At 46.1% G+C, this 21,736-nt stretch overlaps 1 protein-coding gene across 1 annotated transcript in view; it reads left to right on the top strand.

The window, feature by feature from the left end:
- Positions 324-21,736, top strand: part of KCTD1 (potassium channel tetramerization domain containing 1) — a 206,317-nt gene continuing 184,904 nt past the window's right edge. Inside the window, exon 1 of the mRNA XM_018039651.1 lies at positions 324-344. Within this exon, the coding sequence (XP_017895140.1) occupies positions 336-344 (9 nt within the window). The 5' untranslated portion in view covers positions 324-335. The remainder of the gene's footprint in view (positions 345-21,736) is intronic.

The following is a 21,736-nucleotide window of genomic DNA, read 5'->3' on the forward strand; positions in this document are numbered from 1 at the left end:
ATTTTCCTATATGTATATTTTTCTATACGTCTATGTAGAGCTTTATTTTTTGAAGGCGATCAATTGTCTGCCCTGTGATGTTAATTTGATTTAAGTTTTATTTTGGAGATTGATTTAGACTGGAGGTAGAGGCATGAGCTAATTGTATCCTGATCCTTGCCTTGAGGGGTTTCAAAGCCCTGGAGCAACTCTTCTCTGTATTTTGTTCTGTCTACCTTAGCCAAGCTATTGCATTTCTCTCTGGTGTGGCGAGCCGAGCAGATCGCTGGGAGAGAAATCGGAAAAGGGGGGAGAGGAAAAGGAAAAGGGGACTTGGAGAGAGACTTTGTGCTTCAATGTTTCAGGTAAGATCTGACGGTTTGGGTTTGTTATTATTTGCTAAGGAGGGTATGGCTGGGACTTTGGGCGCAACTCGCTTTTACGCATGTGCCAGGCATGGGGCGAGAGCGCGGCACACTCGCACACACACAGCCCGCCGCTGCGGCTCGGGAGCCGCTCGGACCGGCTGCGGGGCAGCGGCCGCCCCCTCCTCCGGGGCTGCTACCACCGCTCCTCGGCGTGCCTCCCCGAGAGGGAGCTGGGCGGAGCGGACGCGGCCTCGGGGACCGGGGCGGCCGGGGGCCGGCGCGCCAGGGCCGGGCTTCCGGATCTGGGGGCCCGGTTCCGGCTCTCGGATCTGAGCGGCCGTGGCTCTCGGAGCCGGTGCCAGCACCGCCCGCCTGCCCGCCCGCCCGCCGGCCGCTCGCGCGCCAGCCTCCCCGGCGGCCACTCGGCCGCCGCGCTGCCCCCGCCCTCCGTCCCCCGCCCTCCCCGGCGAACCGCGCGCGTCTCTTTCTTCCCGGGCGCCGAGCTCCGCGAACCGGCCCCGCCGAGAGCTTCCCAGCGCCGCGGGCCCCCTACCCGCCGCCGCCGGCAGGAGCGCCCTCGGCCGAGAGAACGGCGCCGCGGGGCGCGCGGGGGGCGACGGCGCCCGGGGCTCCGCTCCCGTCCGGGGGTGGGGGGAGCACCGCCGCCCCCTCTGCCCGCAGCAGCCTCGGCGGGACGCCCCGCGAACGACGCCATTGTGGCGGCCGAGCGGAGAGGGCCCCGGGGCGATTTTTTCCTTCCCCCCTCCCCGGTGCCCGGGCCGGACCGCCGCGCTCCCCTTTGTGAGCGGCGCCTGGTGCCCAGCGCTGTCCGCCGTCTGTCTCGGGCCGGGCTGATCCGGATCCGCCGCCTCCGCCCACCCGGGTGCCTTTAAAGCCCCCTCCCACCACCACCCCCGCCCTCCTCCAGCCTCCCCCCCCCACCCCACCCGGCGCTTTGGATGCAAACGTTTCATTTATTTTTAAAAAGCTCTCATTCCGCTTCCTCCCCACCGCCTCCCCTGATAAAGGGCACGGCACGTGCTCTGGATTAGAAGTCTCCCCGGGAGGCGGGGACCGGGGAGGGGGCTCCGGGTGGGGGAAGGACGGGAGCGCGGCAGGTAATGGCTGGGGCTCTGCGGCGCCCGCCTCGACCCGCGGTGCCTGCGGCCGGAGCCCCGCATCCTTCCCTCCCCTGCTGGCGGCCGGGGCTCCCTTAAAGGGACAGGGTTTCCCGGCCGCCTCCGCCGTCTGAACCGGGGCTGGGGGCGCCGAGGTGGGGGGCGGGGGGAGGGATGCAGTTTGGCTCCTTTTTGACCTCTTTCCACTTCTCCCCTCGCCCCCTCCCTCGCCGCCCCTCTTTATGGAAATACGATGTGTGCTTCCTCTCCCGCCCCCCAGAGGGACTGGGCTGGAAAATAAGAGTCCGCGCTTCCTGGAGGGAAAAAAAAAAAAAAAAAGAGCCAGGGTGGGGCGGGGGGGCGCGCATCCTGGTGAATTCGCGTGAAAAGTGAGGTCGGACTCGCAGAACACCCAGGAAGAGGAGACGGGAGCCGCGATGCAGGAATCCCTTACCTGGACGCGGGCCCCGCGCCGCCGCCCCGAAGTACCGCAACTTGCTAGCAAGCGCGCGGGTCGACAGTGTGTCTGCCTTTGTGCTTTCGAACCCTTGCACCGCCTTGGAAATTGAGTTTCTGGTATCGACATGTTTTCACCGTGACGGTGCTGCGGGGGCCGGCTGGGCGGGAGCCGACTAAGTTAGCAAAGTTGGATGTCGGCTTTGTGCGTGGAGAGAGGCACGCGGGAACGGCCCGGTGTCCCCGCGCCACTGGCTTCCTCGCTAAGAGGTACACCGCAGTGGGCAGAAGTAATTTAGTACAAATGCTGCGTTACCTCTCTGATCGTAGAACTAACAGGCTGCTTTCAAGCAAATCCTTGATGGATATGTGTGTGTGTATGTCTCCCCGTGTGTGTGTGTGTCCCCGTGGTGGAGCTGGGAGAGACGTAACAGTTTAACATACTCATTCTTTAAGAAACGTTTGCCTTCTGTTTTCAATCAACGAAGCTGGCAGCTAGAGATACAAGTTTATTTGAGAATACCCTCTGGGTACCAAGCATGCTTGGATTGTTTTAGCAAATTAAAAATGAGCAAAATGCTTTTACCTTCTCAGCAGTAGACTCCTTAAGAGACCTCCTGTTTTGTGTGTATGTGTGTGTTTTAGAGAAACATTTCCTGTGTCTCACAAATGTGTTTTTAATGTGAAAAAGGGGGGAATAAAAGTTTGAAAGGCTGAGGCTGATGCCATCGAATGCTGTATTAAATCCGCTTTTACAATAAGGAATTTACCTGCCTAGATGGGAATCCGTGGAAACTAATCGCTAATCTACTTGGTGAATTTGAAATAGAAGTGGGTCTATTTGTCTCCCGGATAATGGGCAATATGCCGATCGCTTCCTCGTGTTTATATTTGTGTGGCAGTTGGCTTACCATGAGGGGCTGGTGTTCAGAAGGCTGCCCACTGACTACAACAATTTGGCTCAGGAGTCCTGCTGCTGCTGCTCATTGGAAAGAATTGTTAGCAATTGTTTCGATAACAGTAGGTTTCGTGTTTACTAATTAGGTTGCAAAGGTGATCATTGAATTTTAAAACTTTGCATCCCAGAGAAAACTTCACAAGTTTAGGCAATGTGCTTATGAAAAGAAAGCCACTCATTAGACAAAAATGTCATACAATGGCTGGGAAGAAATTTTGAAATGAATCGGGCATGAATGAGAGTTGGCAAAAAAATCTCCCACCACAGTATTCAAAATGACTGCAGTGATTTTGCTGTATTAATTATGCCCGAAGCCCAATATAAGGTTCTCCAACACACACTAGAGGTCTCTCTTCTAGCTGTAAGATTTTCCTGTTTGTAATTCTTTGCCAGGGCGTGCATCCTGGAGTGGGAAATGACAGGTTGATTCAGACTTACTTAGTAATAGTGATTTACTGGCCATTTATATTACTCTAATGTGAGGTATTTATTTCGGAGAATATTCAGTAATTATTGTACAAATTATACTAGCTAACTACTAAGAAAGAAACTGTAAAAGACTTCTACTACATGATGATGAAAACAGATTATTCAATTTGTTGAATAGCATTATGGACCTTTTGGCAGACAATTATTTATCCAGAGCAATTTGGTTTTAAAATGTAAAAGTAATTAGTGAAAGATGTATCATATCAGAGAACTTTCTGAAAATTAAACTTTATGTCTAAGTTCAACACTAAAGTTGATTGCATAAATGCTTTCTTGTCTTGCTATTTCTAAAATCAGAATGATTATTTTCTAATCCTGAAATGTGATGTTTTCTGGTATTTTCCCATTTACATTGCTTTTGAGTCATTCAAAGGATGTTTGTGAATCAGTTCACCAAAGCTTTTATTTAGTTGAATCTGAAGCTGCATTTCTGAACTTTCTTTGGAAGTGCAATTTATAATTTCCCAAACAAGTGAAACTTTTATTTTCTTTATCTTTAGGATAAACCATCTTGGGGGAAAAAAAGGAAATTTTTGGATGCAAGCATATATGCTTATTTTAATACCTCATGAAAGAAGTGAGAAAAAATGTTTTAAAAAATCAATACAGAAGTGTGAAATACTTCAATTTTCCTAGGCACTATGATAGTACTGTGGTTTTTCTTAAAAACATACTAAATGTTAATTGCATTTTACGTGATGATTTTTTGTTTAAGATCATTCACTGCAGAGAATAAAACAGATTATCCTTTAAGAACAACAAGCCAGGATTCATTCATTAAGTTCATTCATTGAACAAATATTTATTTGCGGCTTCTGTACATGAGACCCTGTGCTAGATGCCAGAGACATGATGGTGAAAAAAATTATGCAGAGTCCCCAGTCCCCTGGAATTTGTGTTTCAGATAGACAGACGTTAATCAAACAGTTGAACAATGGACAGAGAATAGTGCTTTTGAAAGAAAAGAAACTAACTGAAAGGGCAAAGTGGCCAAGACTGGGTTTTGGAGGAAGTGTTACACGCAGATCTAAGCAGGTAATGAAGAGGCAGGAGAAGCAGAGTGAGAACAGGAAGTAAGTTCCAGGCAAAGGGAAGAGGGAATGGCATTTGCCAAACAGGGAAAGGCATGGCTAAGGGAGAGGAGCTCAAGGATGCACGAGCTGGAGCTGAGAGAGAGAGGAGGCAATGATGAGAGAGCAGGTTGTGGGGACAAGCCTCTAGTCCTAACTCTAAGAGCAGAGTGAAGGGGCTTGGCCAGGAGGATTGGGAGGAGGGCAGCAGTAACATAATCAGGTTCGTGTTTTGCAAGGATAATTCTGATGTCACTGTGGGCAGTGAATAGAGGAGCCCAGAGTAGATGAAGTAGAGCCCTTGGAAGGCTATTAAAGTCATCCAAGCAGGAGAAGATGCAGCTGGGGTTAGGGCAGTGGCGGGGGAACAGAAGGATGGAAGATCTAGTCACAAGGTGAAATTGACAGAATGTAGTAAGGACTGGTGATGGGTAATCAAGGACAGAAAGGGATGTCAAGTGGACTCCTAGGTTTCGGACACTAAGTGGACACTGGGATTCTGAAGACTGTAGATTTTGTGCTTTTCACTTCAATTTGTAGTAGCCAGAATGAGGAGCAATGATAAGCCTCATTCACATCCTGTGTAAGTGAATTCAGGCAGGAATTTGTTCCCCAATCTCATGGAGTACCTAGTGTGTCAGGCACTGATTTCTCTGCTCTTGTCTTTTATCCAAGATGTCTTTTCCTTTATAAACTGCACCTTGAAGTTTCTTTCCTCCAACTCCAAGTTGGAATTGTCGTTTGAATAGGCCTGTGTTTAACCTTCTGAAACAAAAATCAAGTCTGTGCCTTATAGTGCAAATTAATTGTGCTTAAAAATATTATGAACTTGAATTAAATGACTATAAAAATGAGCTGCTCAATCATGCTTTCTAAAAGCCCATTTACATACAAATAACTGGCACAATTCTTGTGAATCACTCATTGAAAAAAACTTTTAAGGACCTTATTAACATGGTAAAATTTGTTTGGTCTGATTTGAGTTTGCTCTGCTCTGCTTTCTCCCAATTAGTTAGATTCTAGTATGTTTGACTTTCCTGTGTCTCTGACTTTTTGTACTGATCCTTGGCTAATCTTGTTTCAATGCAACATTTTCATACTTTTCTTAAGTGAACACTGTTTTTGGTATTTCTAATATCCTATCCATCCTTTCCATGTGTTCTTATTTCTCTAAAACTCCCTCACATCTGGCTTTACAAGCATGCATAACAATAGGGGAGTGGTCTTTGGGTGGTTATTCAACACTAGAAGAGCATCAGTTGATGAACAATTAATTTTAAAATCTAAAATGAGGCATTCAGTTTTTCTTTCAACATCAAAACTCATCAGAAAAATTTCAGGAAAAAAAAATCTGCCATGAATGTTTTATAATCGCTTTTCCCCTTTCTGGCTGTCCTCCTTTTAGACAAGGCCAGGTAGAAGCTCCTTCCAAGAGATTTGGTACTTAATATTTCCAGGAAACAATTTGAATGATCACTCTGTTCACTGGGGCTCCAGATACATCTGCAGTTCTATAAGATACTTTTCTTGGTGGTTATCTATCCTGTGGGTGGCTTGGAGGGTAGGCCCTGGTTGGAAACACAATGTCATTTTAGCCAAGTCACCTGGGGATCCATTTCTTCTGTGTACACAGGAATGATTAATATGTCGCCAACCTGCTGTATAGGATTGTTGAGAGGAAAAATGAGTATGTACGGTGGGATTTCCCTGGTGGTCCAATGCAATGGCTAAGACTTCACGCTCCCAATGCAGGGGACCCATGTTCGATCCTTTGTTGGGGAACAGAATCCCATATGCCTCAACTAAGAGTTTCCTTTCCGCATGGAAAAGATCCCACGTGCCACAACTAAGACCCCTTGGCACAGCCAAATTAGTAAATAAATATGAAAAAAAAAGATACTGCATAGAACAATGCATTCAGGTTCATTCATTCTTTTAAAAAAAGTGGGTAGATATGGCAAACTGATATGCAATAAATAGCCTCAAGCAACCCTAATAAGCAGTTTTTCCGGAAGGACCCTCCCACCTTGGTTCCCCAGATTCTGGCCCCTTACTGCAAGTAGCAAAGGCCAGTCTGGACCACCTCCCTGAACCCCTAAAACAACACTGTGGGGCAACTGCATCTCACAGGTGAAAGAACTAAGGGTTTGAAAGACCACATGACTTGGCTTGCCTGGGGTCCAAGTCTGTGTGTGCTAAGTTGCCTCAGTGGTGTCTGACTCTTTGCAACCCTGTGGGCTGTAGCCCGCCAGACTCTTCTGTCCATGCGATTCTCCAGGCAAGGATACTGGAGTGGGTTGCCATGCCCTCCTCCAGGAGATCTTCCCAGCCCAGGGACTGATCCCACGTCTCTTGTCTTCTGCATTAGCAGGAGGGTTCTTTACCACTAGCACCCCCTGGGAAGCCTGGTCAAAGTCTAGGCTGGTGGCAAAGAGCAGAGATTCTAGTCCAGCATGCCGACTACAAACCTCTACCCTGCCATTAGGCACTTTTCTGGCCCCTGTCAGGCTCCTGGTTCTTTCTGTCCAGTAAATGGCATCTGAGTACTGTCAGAGGCGCTTTCTTTTCTGCCATCGGCTTCTATTCATCACCATTCACCTCCCCAACAGCACCCCTCCTCTGACACCAAGAGAGAGAAAAATAAAAAGCAGTTTGAGATTGGTACTGTCAGACACCTGAATTGCTCCCTAGCTCACGCAGAGCAGATCCAGCACTCTGACATCCTCTGTCATGCTGACCAAAATACAGATTTGTTCTCCATCCAATGAGAAGTGATGACTGCACGTCTTGCTGCCAAGACCAAGGCTGCTCTTAAGAAGAAGAGTTATGAACTGAAAAGAATGTTAACTAGATAGATTTCAAATGCTTGCTAGAGGAAGGGATATTCTTCCTGATAAATCTTCCCAAAGCATCTATTGCTATCGTCACTTACTGTTTTGTAGCACTTTCACTTCGCTGGAAATCTGTAGCTAACAGAATAGAACAGAAAATGTGTGTGAAACTAAAGATCCAAACTGGTCCATGTTATGAACATTTGTCTCTACCTACATGCGTGCGTGCGTGCTTAGTTGCTTCAGTCGTGTCCGACTCTCTGCGACCCCATGGACCGTGCTCCAGTATTCAAATTCCAGTCAAACTCTTCTCAACTCTGTTGTCTTGAGTAAACTAATTAAATCTCTCTAAGTTTCAGTTTCTTGACATCAGTAGTCACTATCAATGAGACAATAATATGAGATGGTTACAAATGAGATAATAATAGATTCTAAGGTTGTTCTGAGGGTTGAATGTGATTTTATGGAACGTACATGCCTGGCACGTAGTAAGCACTCAGAAATTATCCATATCATATTGTTAACATCAGGGACTATGTTTATTTGTCTTTACTTCCTCAATTCCTGATACAGTGCCTGGCACACAGGGTAAGCGCTCAGTAAATAATTGTTGGGTACATGAACACAGAATTTCAGAGAATACAAGAATAAAGCCAGCTGTGATTTCACTTCCCTGTAATTTTTGCCCCTGACAAGAGGGTCCAAGTTCTGCCAGATGTCCTTGCCTGAGAGTTATGGGCTTTTCTTAACTAATTGGATCAACCATTTGGGAACAGATCAAATTTGACCTGGATAAGTATTCATGCTAAATAGGATGTTGCCTTAAAGATGCCATAATTTACCTTTTAATGACTCACGTGAAGGTCCTTCTGTGTGCAGTTGTCATGAGATTTCCACAATATGCAGACATTTAGGAATGATGCTATGAAATAAAGAAAGTTCTGAACCCACAAAAGGTATCAGTGACTTCGTTTATTACGCAGCAAAGAAACATCAGAACTGGTCTGATACCCATTCCATCCAGCAGATGGCATTGCTACGCATTTACAAGCCATTTTTCGGAATAGCCTCTGGTTGCTCTCCTGGTTTCTCACCATTGCCCCACCCTCAGTGGAAAAGGAGGTCTGAACCAACTCTGAAAACCTCCCTTGACTCCTTTGCAGGAATAACTGAGGCTCAAGAGGGAGCTGGAAGAATTTCTCACCTTGGAGAAATAAGACAAGGGGGAGCAAGCAGGTACCATGGGCTGTTAGAATCCACTCACTCCCAGACATAAGTAGGGGAATCTGTTTTGTTTGCTTAAAGCAAATCAACAGAAGAAAGTGCTGTCAACCTCCAGCGTCTATGATGCTACCACATGCTGTGGGTTGAGAGTGTCTGGGATGCCTGTTAGTAATCTGGAATACTAGTGAAGATGATAGTCCATTTTAGGTAGGCTTGTGCCTCCAGGGAATGGAAGTGTTGTATGCAAGTCAAAACCCACCTGTAACCCTCTTATGTAGGGTCGTGAAATGAGCTTTGGTCTCCAAGTCACTTAAAACTGTGACTGTGTTTAACCCACTGTTAGCTGTGTGACCCTAAACCTTGGCTTTTTTACATGTACAAATAAGGATGCTGACAACCACCTCAGAGGACTGTAAGAATTAAATATGTAGCATTAGTACAATCCTATGTGGTAGGCTTCTTTCCAAGGACTTTACAATGTATTATCCCATTGGATCCTCATCCATCATTCTAGAGGGGATACTCTCAGTATCCCCATTTTTGAGATGAGAAAATCAAGGCACAGAGAGATTAACTTGCCCAGGATCACATATTGGTGAGTGGAAGAGCTAGAATTTGAATGAGGCATTCAGGCTTCAGGGTCTATATGCTCTTAGCTCCCTGGCACTGTCTCTTAATAATTATTAAGCACTTTCCTTGTGCTAGGAACTTCATGGATATTAACTCATCTCAGCCACCCTAGAAGCTGGATGCTATTCTATTACTTTCTTTATCTTAGCAAATGAAGGCAAAATGTGCCCCACTCTGTAAGACACAGGAAGACGAATTAATGGAGAGGCTGTACTATATTAAAGCACTAAATGGTGAGTCCCATTGTAACTGCCACAGTGATTTAGAGATAAGAGAAATTAACAATGAAAGTATGTGGGGTTATGTTCTTATTGTATAAGATTAGGCAGGTGGAAAAATGTTAAATGCCTTATCCTTTAAATTTTCCATCAGGATCCTTGCATATTTATAACCTCAGAACCATTTTCAGAAATGGTGGGTGGCCAGCGAAGATTGCGGTTGGTCCCACTCATGAAAGATGTGGCTCATTATTTTATGAGGGAGTAGGTAGATCCCCTGGAGTAGGAAATGACAGTTTGCTCCAGTGTTCTTGCCTGGAAAATCCCATGGACAGAGGAGCCTGGTGGGCTGCAGCGCAGGGAGGCTCAAAGAGTTGGACACGACTGAGCAACAGAGCACGCACGCACATACAGGAAGATCCAGGTGCTTTGCTAAATGACCATTGCCTTCCTCCCGTACATGAGGGCCAGCTCTTAGCACAGCTCTTTTGCCAGTGAGTTCCAAGAACTCACAACAGTGAAAGAAAATCACCTGTGATATGAACTGTGTTTCACAAATCTAAAGTATCTGAGAAGTGGGCCATTCTAAGTTTGCACAAGTCAAATCAGCTATAAAAGAACTGCCAGGGGACTTCCCTGGTGGTCCAGGGGTTAAGAATCCACCTTGCAGTGCAAGGGAGGTGGGTTAGATCCCTGGTCAGAGAACTAAGATCCCATACACCCTGGAGCAACTAAGCCCATGCCGCTGCAAGGAAGATCCTGAATGAAGCAGTGAAGATCCCGAATGCTGCAACTAAGACCAGACACAGCCAAATAAATACATATTTAAAAAAAGAAGAAGAATTACAGGTTCTAGACCTGCCTCCAGGGGCGGTCATCCATAAAAGCAGTCACAGAGTTCATGATCATTGAAGTCACAGGGACCCCACCAGTGATGTGTTTGTTGTTGTTCATTTGCTAAGACATGTCTGACTCTGCAACCCCATGCATTACAGCATACCAGGTTTCCCTGTCCTTCACCATCTCCCAGAGTTTGCTCAAACTCGTGTCCATTGAGTCATCCAACCATCTCATTCTCTGTCACCCACTTCTTCTCCTGCCTTCTGTCTTCCCCAGTATCAGGGTCTTTTCCAATGAGTTGGCTCTTCGCATCTGATGGGCAAAGTATTGGAGCTTCAGCATCAGTCCTTCCAATGAATATTCAGGGTTGATTTCCTTTAGGGCTGACTGGTTTGATCTTGCAGTCCAAGGCAATGAACCAGGGCTGAGTAAGTGAGACAGAATAGGAGTTCTACAAACTTCCACCTTAAGAAATCAGGGACATTTCTCATCACTCTTTTTCTTCCAAATAACTCTTTGTGCTCATGCAAATCTTTGCACAATTTATCCTTTCATTTCTGATTTGTCTTTATGTCTACATGCATCAGAAATAAGAATATTTCTAGCTAAAGCATTCTTAAAAGCTCAGTCATTCAAGTCTGCATAATTGTTCAAGGGGTCTTCTTTGTTTCTTTTTCTCGCTTAAAAAATTGAGTCAGATGCACTTTTAGACTTTGCAAATTTTTCTTTTGAATAAATACCCCAAATTCCTTTTATAGTCAAAGTTGTTTTTTTTCCATTGTACAGTTAAGCATTCATATATCTGAGTTATTTTTGACAGCCCTTCTGCAAGCTTTAAGTGTATGGTAAACACATTTCCAAATTATTCTGCTAAGGAATAGGGCTGATACATTTTTTAATCACTTGAAAATTATACCTTTTGATAAATTTCTGGGTTAACACGATAACCATTTATTATGGAAGTGCACAGTTCTTCTGAGCTGATTGATTTGCTAAAGCTCTTTGCAAATAATTGCTTTTAAAACTAGTTTTCTTTTTTTTCAATTAAAAAAATTTTTAATTGAAGGATAATTGCTTTACAATGTTGTATTGGTTTCCGTCGTATAATAACGTGAATTAGCCATAAGTGTATATATATTCTCTCCTTCTTGAGCCGCCTTCGCCCCCCACGCCTCATCCTACCCCTCTAGGTTGTCACAGAGTGCCGGGCTGAGCTCGCTCTGTTTTATGGCAGCTTCCCACTAGCTATCTATTTTATACATAGTAATGTACATACGTCAATGCTACTCTCAATTTGTCCCACCTTCTCCTTCCCCCGCTGTGTCCACAAGTCCACTCTCTACTAAAATAAGTTTTAAAATGAATTTATATAGCCACACATACTTGAGCTCACTTGTGGAGTGATTTAATAGTTGATGACCTAGTTTCCATATGATCTATCTTCTCTTTTTCCTTTCCATTGCTGTCTACCTTTTGGCCTCATAATTACTTTTTTCGGTTATCTCTGGAGAAGAGGGGAAAAGGGAAATACATTTCAAATTTGTTTCCCTTTCTTTCCCTCTGCCCCTCACCGACTGACAATTTGACAAGGCGTGTTGGAGAGGAATCGGCTCTTGATTCCTGCTAACAGAAAGACATAACAGAACAAATAATTCAAAGGAATAGGTGATCCAAAGTCATTTTTATTACCATTTTATTTTGTTGTGACTTAGGCTAGGATTAAATTCTGCAGTCTTTGTATGCACATCTTCTTCTCCTTTGCAGCTTCTGCACTCTTATTATATAATTTCAGCACTAATGCAGATGACTGAAGGCACCCCAAACAAGGAGTCTTCCCCAATTATGAACATGAATCAGTCTTTTCCAAAGTATTTTCTAGGTCTGTGGTTCTGGACTTCAGTTTGCATTAGAAGCGCCTGGAGAACTTGTTAATACACAGATTCCTGGCTCCACCCTGAGTTACTGATTAGGCAGGTGATGTGGAGCCTGCATAGTTGCATTCCTAACAGGTTCCCAAAGGATGTTGATGCTGCTGTTCTAGGGACCACACTCTTGATGATCTGATCTCCTTGCACTCCAAGGGACTCTCAGCACCATAGTTCGAAAGCATCAATTCGTCTGCACTCAGCCTTCTTTATGGTCCAGCTCTCACATCCATACATGGCTCCTGGAAAAACCATAGCTTTAATTGTATGGACCTTTGTTGGCAAAGTGATGTCTGCTTTGACCATAGAACCTTTCCTTCTATGGGTACCAATCAGCTCAGATTTACTACCCCAGAACACGGTGGAAGATGCTACCCTTCCTCCTGGTGCCTTGATGGCTAAACTTCAGCACCTCCCACCTTCCACTTCCTGTTGACAACCACCTGCCTTGGACACAGACTGGACAGTTTCACCACTTGGCACCTCTTCAGCTTGGCAGTCTCCCACTCAGCTTTCTTCTTTTGACCAGAGCATCTCATCCTCCTACTCACACCCACTCAACCTGCTTCATGACGCTCCCCTGCTTCCTCTTTCTTCTCCGCCTGTCTGATCTCTCTTTGATCATCCCTGCCTGTCTTCCTCGTCATCTCTCCCTCCTTCTCCAGCCAAGGCTCAATGACACCCTTAATTTCTCCCGCGTCTTGCCCTCTTCTGTCCTTCCTGTGTTGCCAATACTCAGTCCTGGAAAACCTTTCTTTCCCCACACTTTTGACCCTGGGAGCCTGAGTGATGATGATAGAATGGCAGATAATAATTTTCAGTGTTTCCAAAATCATTCAGCCAGCAGAGGCTTCTTTGGGTTTTACTGTGCCAGGCACTACCCTAAGTTTTAGAAATGAAACAACAGACAAAACTGAAAGTTTCAGGGTCTTAAAGGAGTTCACATCCTATTAGGGTGGAGTAAGAACTGAATCAGATACAATTAAGTGCTATGCATAAAATTACTAATAAAACAGGGTGGTCAGGGGAGACCTCCATAAGGGTGACATTAGAGCTGATATCTGATGACAGTTGTGTTATCGCAGTGTGGCTGGCCCTTTCATATTGCATGACAGTCCCCAGTTCACTTTTTTGGCGGGGAGGGACTATTCTGGGTCTTCCTTGCAATGCCCAGACTTTCTCTAGTTTCACCCCAACAGCTTAGTTGCTCCTCGACATGTGGGATCTTAGTTCCCCAAGCAGGGATCAAACCTGTGTCCCCTGCATTGGAAGGCAGCTTCTTACCCACTAGACCACCAGGGAAGTCCCTTCCAGTTCACTTCTTATCTCATTTCCCATGGAGGCTCTTCTGGGTCTCTTTTACTCTTTTTAAATTACAAACCCATCCCTACCTATCAGATAAACTCGCCTCATGATTTTCTGAGAAGTTGCCCACTCCCTGACACCACAAACCCCATCCATGGCTCCATGCATCCTCTCTTCCATTCTTGCTGTCCTTTCCTTGGTGTTTGATTTTTCTTCTATCCATTGGCCTTTAGCCTTTAATCATTAAACATCTGTCTGTGTCCCCCTCAAAATTCACATGTTCAAGCCTAACTCCCAGTGTGACTGTATTTGGAGGTAGGGCCATCATGGAAGTAATTAAGGGTCAAGGAGATCAGAAGGAAGGTCCCTGATTGATAAGATTAGTTTCCTGGGACTTTCTTGGTGGTCCAGTGGTTGAGAATCTGTCTACCAATGCAGGAGAAGTGGGTTCGATCCCTGGTCCGGGAACTAAGACCCCATGTGCCCCAGAGCAGCCAAGCCCACAGGACACAACCACTGAGCTCCTGCACCACAACTAGAGAATCCGTGCGCCGCCATGAAAGATCCCGTATGACCCAGACCTGACGCAGCCAAATAAATTTAAAAGAAGAAAGATTAGTTTCCTTATAAGAAGAGACACTGGAGAGCTCACTCTTTCCTTTAGAGCACAAAGAAGTCACGTGAGCAACAGCTAGAGGCGGCCGTCTACCAGCCGGTAAGAGAGCCCTCTTCAAAAGCCACATCAGTCAGCACCTTGATCTTGGGCTTCCAGCCTCCAGAACTAAGAGAGAGAAATTTCTGCTGTTTAAGCCACCCTGTCTATACAGTGTTTTGTTACAGCAGCCTGAGCTGACTAAGACACCACCCTTCACCACAAAACAGAGACCTCCCTGCTTTGCACTCTCCTTCCCTCGCCTCCCCTCACAGCCAGCACACAGCCTCTTCTGTGCACACCCCGCCCACCACAATCTGGCTGCTCACACTTCCTTCCTTCCTCTCCTCCCTCGCAGGTTGTACTTTTCAAACCACCTTTTATTTTAGTGTGTGCGCCTGTTTCTTTTCAAAATGGAACAGCGTTGCAAAGCTTAGGCTGTTCTAAAAGACTTTATTTTTAACCTCTGTTGAGATCAGAACCTCTGTAGTCATCCAGTGCTTCTTGCCACTTGGTTTTTTTTTTTCCCCCTTAAGAATCACATTTATTGAAAGATATATATTTATTTATTTGTCTGTGCCGGGTCTTAGTTGTGGCATGTGGGATGTGGGATCTCGTTCCCTGACCAGGGATCGAACCCAGGTCTCCTACATTTGGGAGCGCAGAGTTTTAGCCACTGGACTACCAGGGAAGTACCGCCACTTAACTCTTCTTAAACACCAGATTTAATCTCTGCTCGTCTCCCAGATCTAATTGTATTTCTCAGTGAAGTTCCCTTTTTAGAATTTCTTCACCTGAACGTTGTCACAATTTAAGGAAATAGGGAGTTGTTATTGCTCGACTTTGTGTTTTTCTACATCGAGACTATTGGTTTTCTGCCACTTTCCAACTGAAATGGTAATAGCCCTAAGCAAGACTGGAAGTTTAAAAGTCAAGATTGGGAAGATGGTTTCTTCTTTTTAAGGAAACTTTCCCTGAACACCGTCTTTGCTTTTAAATTTAATTAGAATTCCATCACGCATTGCTTATCTAGTGGAATACTGTCACCGCCACATGCCCCACGGCACTGGGTCTCTGGGGGAAGGTCAAATGTCACTGCTTCCCCAAGTCGATCTGTGGCTTCCAGGCCCTGGTCACTGTCTCCGAGGGAGGGGTGATAAGAGGTAGAGATGAGGCAAGATCAGGTTATCTTACTTCGCAGCTGCCATGGATTTCTTCCAAAGCCTGCGCACTGGTCTTCTCCCATCACACCCCTAAAGGGAAAGCCAAAAATTCGTATCTCACATTGCAGTGATTAAGAGCCACCCCGAGATTCCACAGGGCATGGAAGAGCATCAGGGAAGGAGGATTAAGTGAAACAATTTCTATAAGGCACTTTGCACAGTGCCCACCATGTGGTAAGTGCTCAGAAAATGGTAGTTATTATTATCAACGCCATTGTCATCCTCAGGATCACTGCTGCTCATCATATACACATCCACACCAATAGGCATATACACATGTGTATATGAGTGAGGAGTCTGTCTGGCTTCACATGGAACCTACAAGTCTTTTTTTTTTTATTAATTTTTATTGGAGTTTAATTGCTTTACAATGTGGTGTTAGTTTCTACTGTACAACAAAAAGAATCAGCCATACATATCCATATATCCTCTCCCTTTTTGGACTTCCTTCCCAGTCAGGTCACCACAGAGCATTAAGCAGAGTTCCCTGAGAACCCAGAAGTCTGGAAGGAACGCAACAAGTTTGAAGGGCTTGGTGGAGATCTGTTACCTGCCACCCGTTATAGTTTTAGAGGACTGGTGAAGTATTGCAGTTCTGTGCCAGAAGAAGGGGCCACAGAGCAGACAGACCCCTTCTTAACCTCATGAGAGTTTTGAGGTTACAAAGAGTCCAGGGGTTAGGCAAACATGGCTCATGGGAAAGGATACACTGTGAGTTCTAGGATGAGGGGAATGTCAGAAGTTGGGGGTAAGGAAGATTGAAGTGTGACTGTGATACAGATCAACGGGGGAATGGGAAAAGGACCGTGAACAGAAGTTATCTCAAGGTCATGTAGACACTGCCCTATTTAAAATGGATAAGCAACAAAAACCTACTGTATAGCCCAGGGAACGCTGCTCAATGTCATGTGCCAGCCTGGATGGGAAGGGGATTTGGAGGAGAATGGATACGTGTGTATATGTGGCTGAGTCCCTTCACTGTTCACCTGAAACTATCACAACATTGTTCATCAGCTATACCCCAATACAAAATGGTTTCGGTGTTTAAAAAAATAATAATTTTTTTTTTAAGTTATCTCAGCTCCAAGACTGCCTGTGAGCGTTTGAGTAGCAAAATGGCAAACCAGTGGGGGAGAATATGCCATGGGAAGAATCCACAGAGCTAGGACTGATCTAAAAAGGGTAGAGGAGCTTCTGGTGCAGAGAAAGTGTATTTTCAAAAATCCAAAGCTATACAAGTAAAATAATATGCTCTCTGCTGTGGATTATAGACAGCCAGCTAATCAGCACTTTGTTGTCAGGCACCATGGGCCGCTGAGGAAGAAAGAGCTCCTGCCCCAGCTGCTTAGAATCGGGGGGTAAACAGGATCTGTGGCAGTGAGGGGGGATGTTGTGGGAGGGCATGTGAACCGAGAGCTAGAGGCTCTGGCGCGGGCTGGGAGGGCTTGCTGAAGGAGGTGAGAGTGTAATTAGGCCTTAGAGATGCAGAGGCATGGCATGGCAAGCTGGGACAGTAAAGTGAACTGGAGATGGATATGCAAAAATCATTTTGAAAGCTAAGGAGGGATTAACACAAACCTGGGGTTTGGGGAGGAAATCGCTGACTCCATCAGCCTCTTCCTGTTGCCCTCCCACCCTGCTCTGTGGTCTCTGCATGTTGGCCGCTCTAGGATCTGAGCATCAACTCCACTGTCCTCTCTGGCCCTGTCCACAAGCTTCCTCTGCAGATGTCTCCTTTGTATTCTGTCCTTCCCAGCGACCCTCACGTCCCTTGACTTTGGTACAAAAGTGCGGCGACTCCCCTCTGTTTTGCCACGTGTAGGTCTCTGTGTGTGTTAGTTGCTCCGTCGTGTCCAACTCTTTGCGACCCCATGGGCTGTGACCCACCAGGCTCCTCTGTCCATGGGATTCTCCGGGCGAGAATACTGGGGTGGGTTGCCATGCCCTCCTCCAGGGGATCTTCCTGACCCAGGGGTTGAACCCAGGTCTCTCGCAATGGCAGGTGGATTCTTTACCATCTGAGCCACTAGGGAAGCCCTGCCAGTGAACACATCCGCCTGGTGGCCAGCACCCTCTCAGGGGGTCTCACGGAACTCAACAGCTTCCTGGTCTTCCAAACACTCTTCCCTCTCACCCAGGTGCTCAGTGAAGAATCTTCATGATTTTTCTTCATGTCTTCCTTTCCCTCAACTCCCACTTAGACACACACACCATGAATCATCCATTTCTGTTATTTCTACTCTTACAGTCTCTGTGGACTTCCTTCGTGGTCCAGTGGTTCGGAATCTGCCTGCTAATGCAGGGGATACAGGTTTGATCCCTGGTCTGGGAAGACTCCACATGCTGTGGGGCAGCTAAGCCCAGTGCCGCAACTACTGAAACTATGCTTTAGAGCCTGCGAACTGCAACTACTGAGCCCACGTGCCGCAACTACTGAAGACCTTGCACCCTAGAGCCGGTGCTCTGCAGTAAGAGAGGCCAGCACAGCGCAACTAGAGAGTAGCCCCAGCTCGCCACACCTAGAGAAAGCCCACATGCAGCAACAAAGACCCAGCGCAGCCAAAAATCAGCAAAAACAGAAGTCTCCAGGTGCATCCTCTCCCCTGCCCCTACCCTGGCTGCATCACCACCTGCCTCGTCATCTTTCACATGACCTTTGCAGCCCCATCCAACCATCACTCTCCCACACCACACGTTCTGAACCGCTCCCCACCTACACAGCTCCTTCAGGCTCTCATCAAAATTACTTTTAAAACCCCAATCCAGAAAATTAGGGTGCCAAGCTGTGTTTTAAAGAAAGTGTTACATCTCTCTATGTATATTATGTATGTGTATACATGTTGATTGTATGATCACCGAAAAGCCTAGGGGTTCAGAACTCAGAGGCTGGAGCCCCATTATTGGTCTGAAACCCAAGTCTGCTACTTACTGAGTTAATAAGTTTGCCTACAGTATAGAGTTTTTATGAGAGTTACATAATGCCTGGTAAAAATACCTGGCACGTCGTAAGCACTCCTTACGTAGTAGCCACAATGAGGGAAAGGAATAGCAAGAAGATGATAATGTTATCAATGTTTATCATTGGATTTTTATTAATTAATTTTTTTCTATATTTTTCCAACTCTCTGATAACCATGAAATCCTTTTATGACCGTTAATCTGATCTTTTCTTTGGTAATTACACAATGTTATACCCTTGCTTAAGATTGTTCAGTGTCCTCCCACCTCCCACAGGTTACAACCCAAGGCCCCCGGGTGGCCTGTGGAGCCTGTGCCGCCTGTCATGGTTCCATTTACCAGCGCCACCTCCCACCACCCCCATCACCCTGCTTCAGCTTCTCCAGGCTTCTGTGCCTCCAAATGTGGTGTCCTGCCATCAGCCTCTTTTTATTGTCCTTTCTTCCCAGGGACTCTCATCTCTGACTCGACACGACCAACTAGCCCCCTGTTCACAGGCAGAGACCCAGTTCAGACCTCAGCTCACCTGGGGGTCTCCGTCCCTCCCTCTGGGCTCCCCTGGGACTCTGGGCCAGCCTCACACCCTGTCTCCTGGATGGAGTGCTCCCTAAGTCTGAGGACTGGGTCTCAGTTGGCACCTCTAGATTTTTTGCAGAATCCCCAGATGTTGGAAAACAGGTGGAGGGAGGCAATTGTGAGGCAACTCCAGGCAGGACTCTCCATGCAACACTAATCAAGAGGGGATTTTTGAAGATTTTTTGAGTCAAAGGATACCATGCTAAAAGTCCCATTTTAGGAAAAGAAGTGGGCAATAGTATGCACAGAGGGTCATGTGGGGCAGCCAGAAGATGAGGCTTTGCTCTCAGGTGGACTGGTCAGGCGGCTCCTGGTCCTGGGCTCCTTCTGTGGGCGCCCCTCAGCCTTGCCCTTCCTCCTACGGGCACATGGACCCCACCAGCCTCGGGCAGGTACTAACATCAAGCCACCTTACAAACAGGATTTGGTCACAAGGCTGACTGCTAAGAAGGAGAAATATGATTCAAACCTAGATACATCTGATGCCCAAATGAGAGCTACAAACTGAGCTTCTCAGACACTAAGCAGCCCACAAAACACTTTCAGAACAGAAACACCAAGAGTGAGAAAGAAAATTGGAAGGTGTGCTCAGCCCCAAAATATTCTTGCAGGTATACTTTAAGGAAGTCTTAAAGTCACCAGAACAAGTGAAGTGAGAGATAAGTAAAATATTTAAACAAGGAAAAGAAGATGTTTAAGTGTCTAGGAAATGATGAAGGTTAGGAAGACAGGGGCTTCCCAGGTGGCACTAGTGGTAAAGGACCTGCCTACAAATGCAGGAGACATTGAGCTCCATCCCTGGGTCAGGACGCTGCCCTGGAGGAGGGCACGGCAACCTGCTCCAGTATTCTTGCCTGGAGAATCCCATGGACAGAGGAGCCTGGTGGGATGCAGTCCATAGGATCCCGAAGAGTCAGACATGATTGAAGCAACTTAGCAGGAAGACAGTGAACTTGGACCCATTCACCGTTGAGCTGTGAGAGTGAGAGCTTTTGGGAAGTAAAACAAGGCTCTGTTTTACACAGCAGGCTGCAGAGCTTTTAGACTTCATTATCCCAGGGGTGATAAAGATTGGAAATAGAAAATGAGTGCAAAAGGTTTGGCTCTATCAATGGATGATTGATTTGCAACTGGCTTTTCAAAACTGACTACATATATACACATATACACGGGAGGTATTCCCCGAGCTTTTTGAAATGACACCATGGAGAGCCAGTCCACGATCTCAGATTGTCCTCTATGAGACCACATAAGACTGGACTTCCCTAGTGGTTCAGTGGCTAAGATTCCAAGCTTCCAATGCAGGGAGTGTGAGTTCAATCCCTGGTTGGGGAACTAAGATCCCACATACTGAAGGGTAGCTAAAGCCAGCACACTGCAAGGAATACCCAGTGCAGCCACATTAAATAAATAAAAGAAAATTAAAATAAAGTGTTGGTGGATATCTTAAAAATTTTTTTTAATTAATAAAGAATAAAAACAAAGATAAAACAGCTCAACAACAATAATAATAGCTTCAGTGTCCCCTGTACTAGACAGTCCCAGCATCATCTTATTATTTTTTTTATTTTAAAGTTGCTCAGTCGTGTCCAACTTTTTGAGACCCCGTGGACTATACAGTCCATGGAATTCTCCAGGCCAGAATGCTGGAGTGGGTAACCTTTCCCTTCTCCAGGGGATCTTCCCAACTCAGGGATCGAACCCAGGTCTCTCGCATTGCAGGCGGATTCTTTACCAGCTGAGCCACAAGGGAAGCCCCCAGCATCATCTTATGTAATCCTTACAACAATCATTTGATGAAGGAATTTTATCCCCACTTTTCAGATGAGAAGACTGAGGCACAGAAGGTTTGTGTAACTTCACAGGGTCATACAGCAGGTATACTAGCAAAGCTGGAGTTCTGGGGGAGCCTTCCTAATATTCTTGTGTTCTGGAATCTTCCCATGGCAGAAGACAAGCCTGACCCCACGGAAGCGACAGGACTCCCTCCTTCTGCTGGAAGAACACAGAGCCTCTTAGTCATGCATCACCTCCCCTCTGCTTCTGGTTGTTGAAACCAGCAGTGGGGAGTGTGACCATCCTAGATGGGCCCAACCCCATAATAGAAGACAACGCGCCTCTCTTTCCTTCCCACTCGCGGGCACCTCCTCCTCACAGCCAACCTCAGCACCACCCCCAGCAATCTGGATAGTCCCCGTGCCATTTGAGGGAACATCCTGAGTTTTTCACAGTCTCTGCTGTTCCCAGGAAGCCCAAGTTAATGCGCTTAAGTGTTTCCATCGTCCTGGGACGAACCTGGACTGGGGCTCAGAAGGAGCAAGTGGGGCCCCTTAACAGTATCTGTCCAAAGATATGGGCTGGGGAGGAGAAAGGAGCAAAAGAACCAAATGTGGAGGATGCAACGAGATTTCCAAGTACCATGCGGAAGAAAAAAATTTTGTAAGCTATTTAAGCAATTTTAAAAGCAGAAATTACAATTACTTTGTGTAATTTCCAAAGGAAAGATCAGATTAATGGTCTAAAAAGGATTTCATAGTTATCATAGAGAGTTGGAAAAATACAGAAAATACAGAAAAGTAAAAATTAATTAGATAATTAAAAGTCAATGATAACATTGATAATATTATTGTATTTACTTCTCACTCTTTCTCTTTCTCTAATGATGGCCATGTGGCTACCAGGTAATGAGTGCCTCCGGATCTGCTTATTTCTGTTTTTATTTTCATCACTCTCACAGGTGGATCCAAAAAGATCTTGCTGTGATTTATTTCAGAGAGTGTTCTGTCTGTTTTCCTCTGAGTTTTATAGTAGAAGGTGATGGCACCCCACTCCATTACTCCTGCCTGGAAAATCCCATGGGCGGAGGAACCTGGTGGGCTGCAGTCCATGGGGTCGCTAGGAGTCAGACACGACTGG

This window comes from Capra hircus, chromosome 24 (assembly GCF_001704415.2).
Source record: "Capra hircus breed San Clemente chromosome 24, ASM170441v1, whole genome shotgun sequence".
Taxonomy (NCBI): domain Eukaryota; kingdom Metazoa; phylum Chordata; class Mammalia; order Artiodactyla; family Bovidae; genus Capra; species Capra hircus.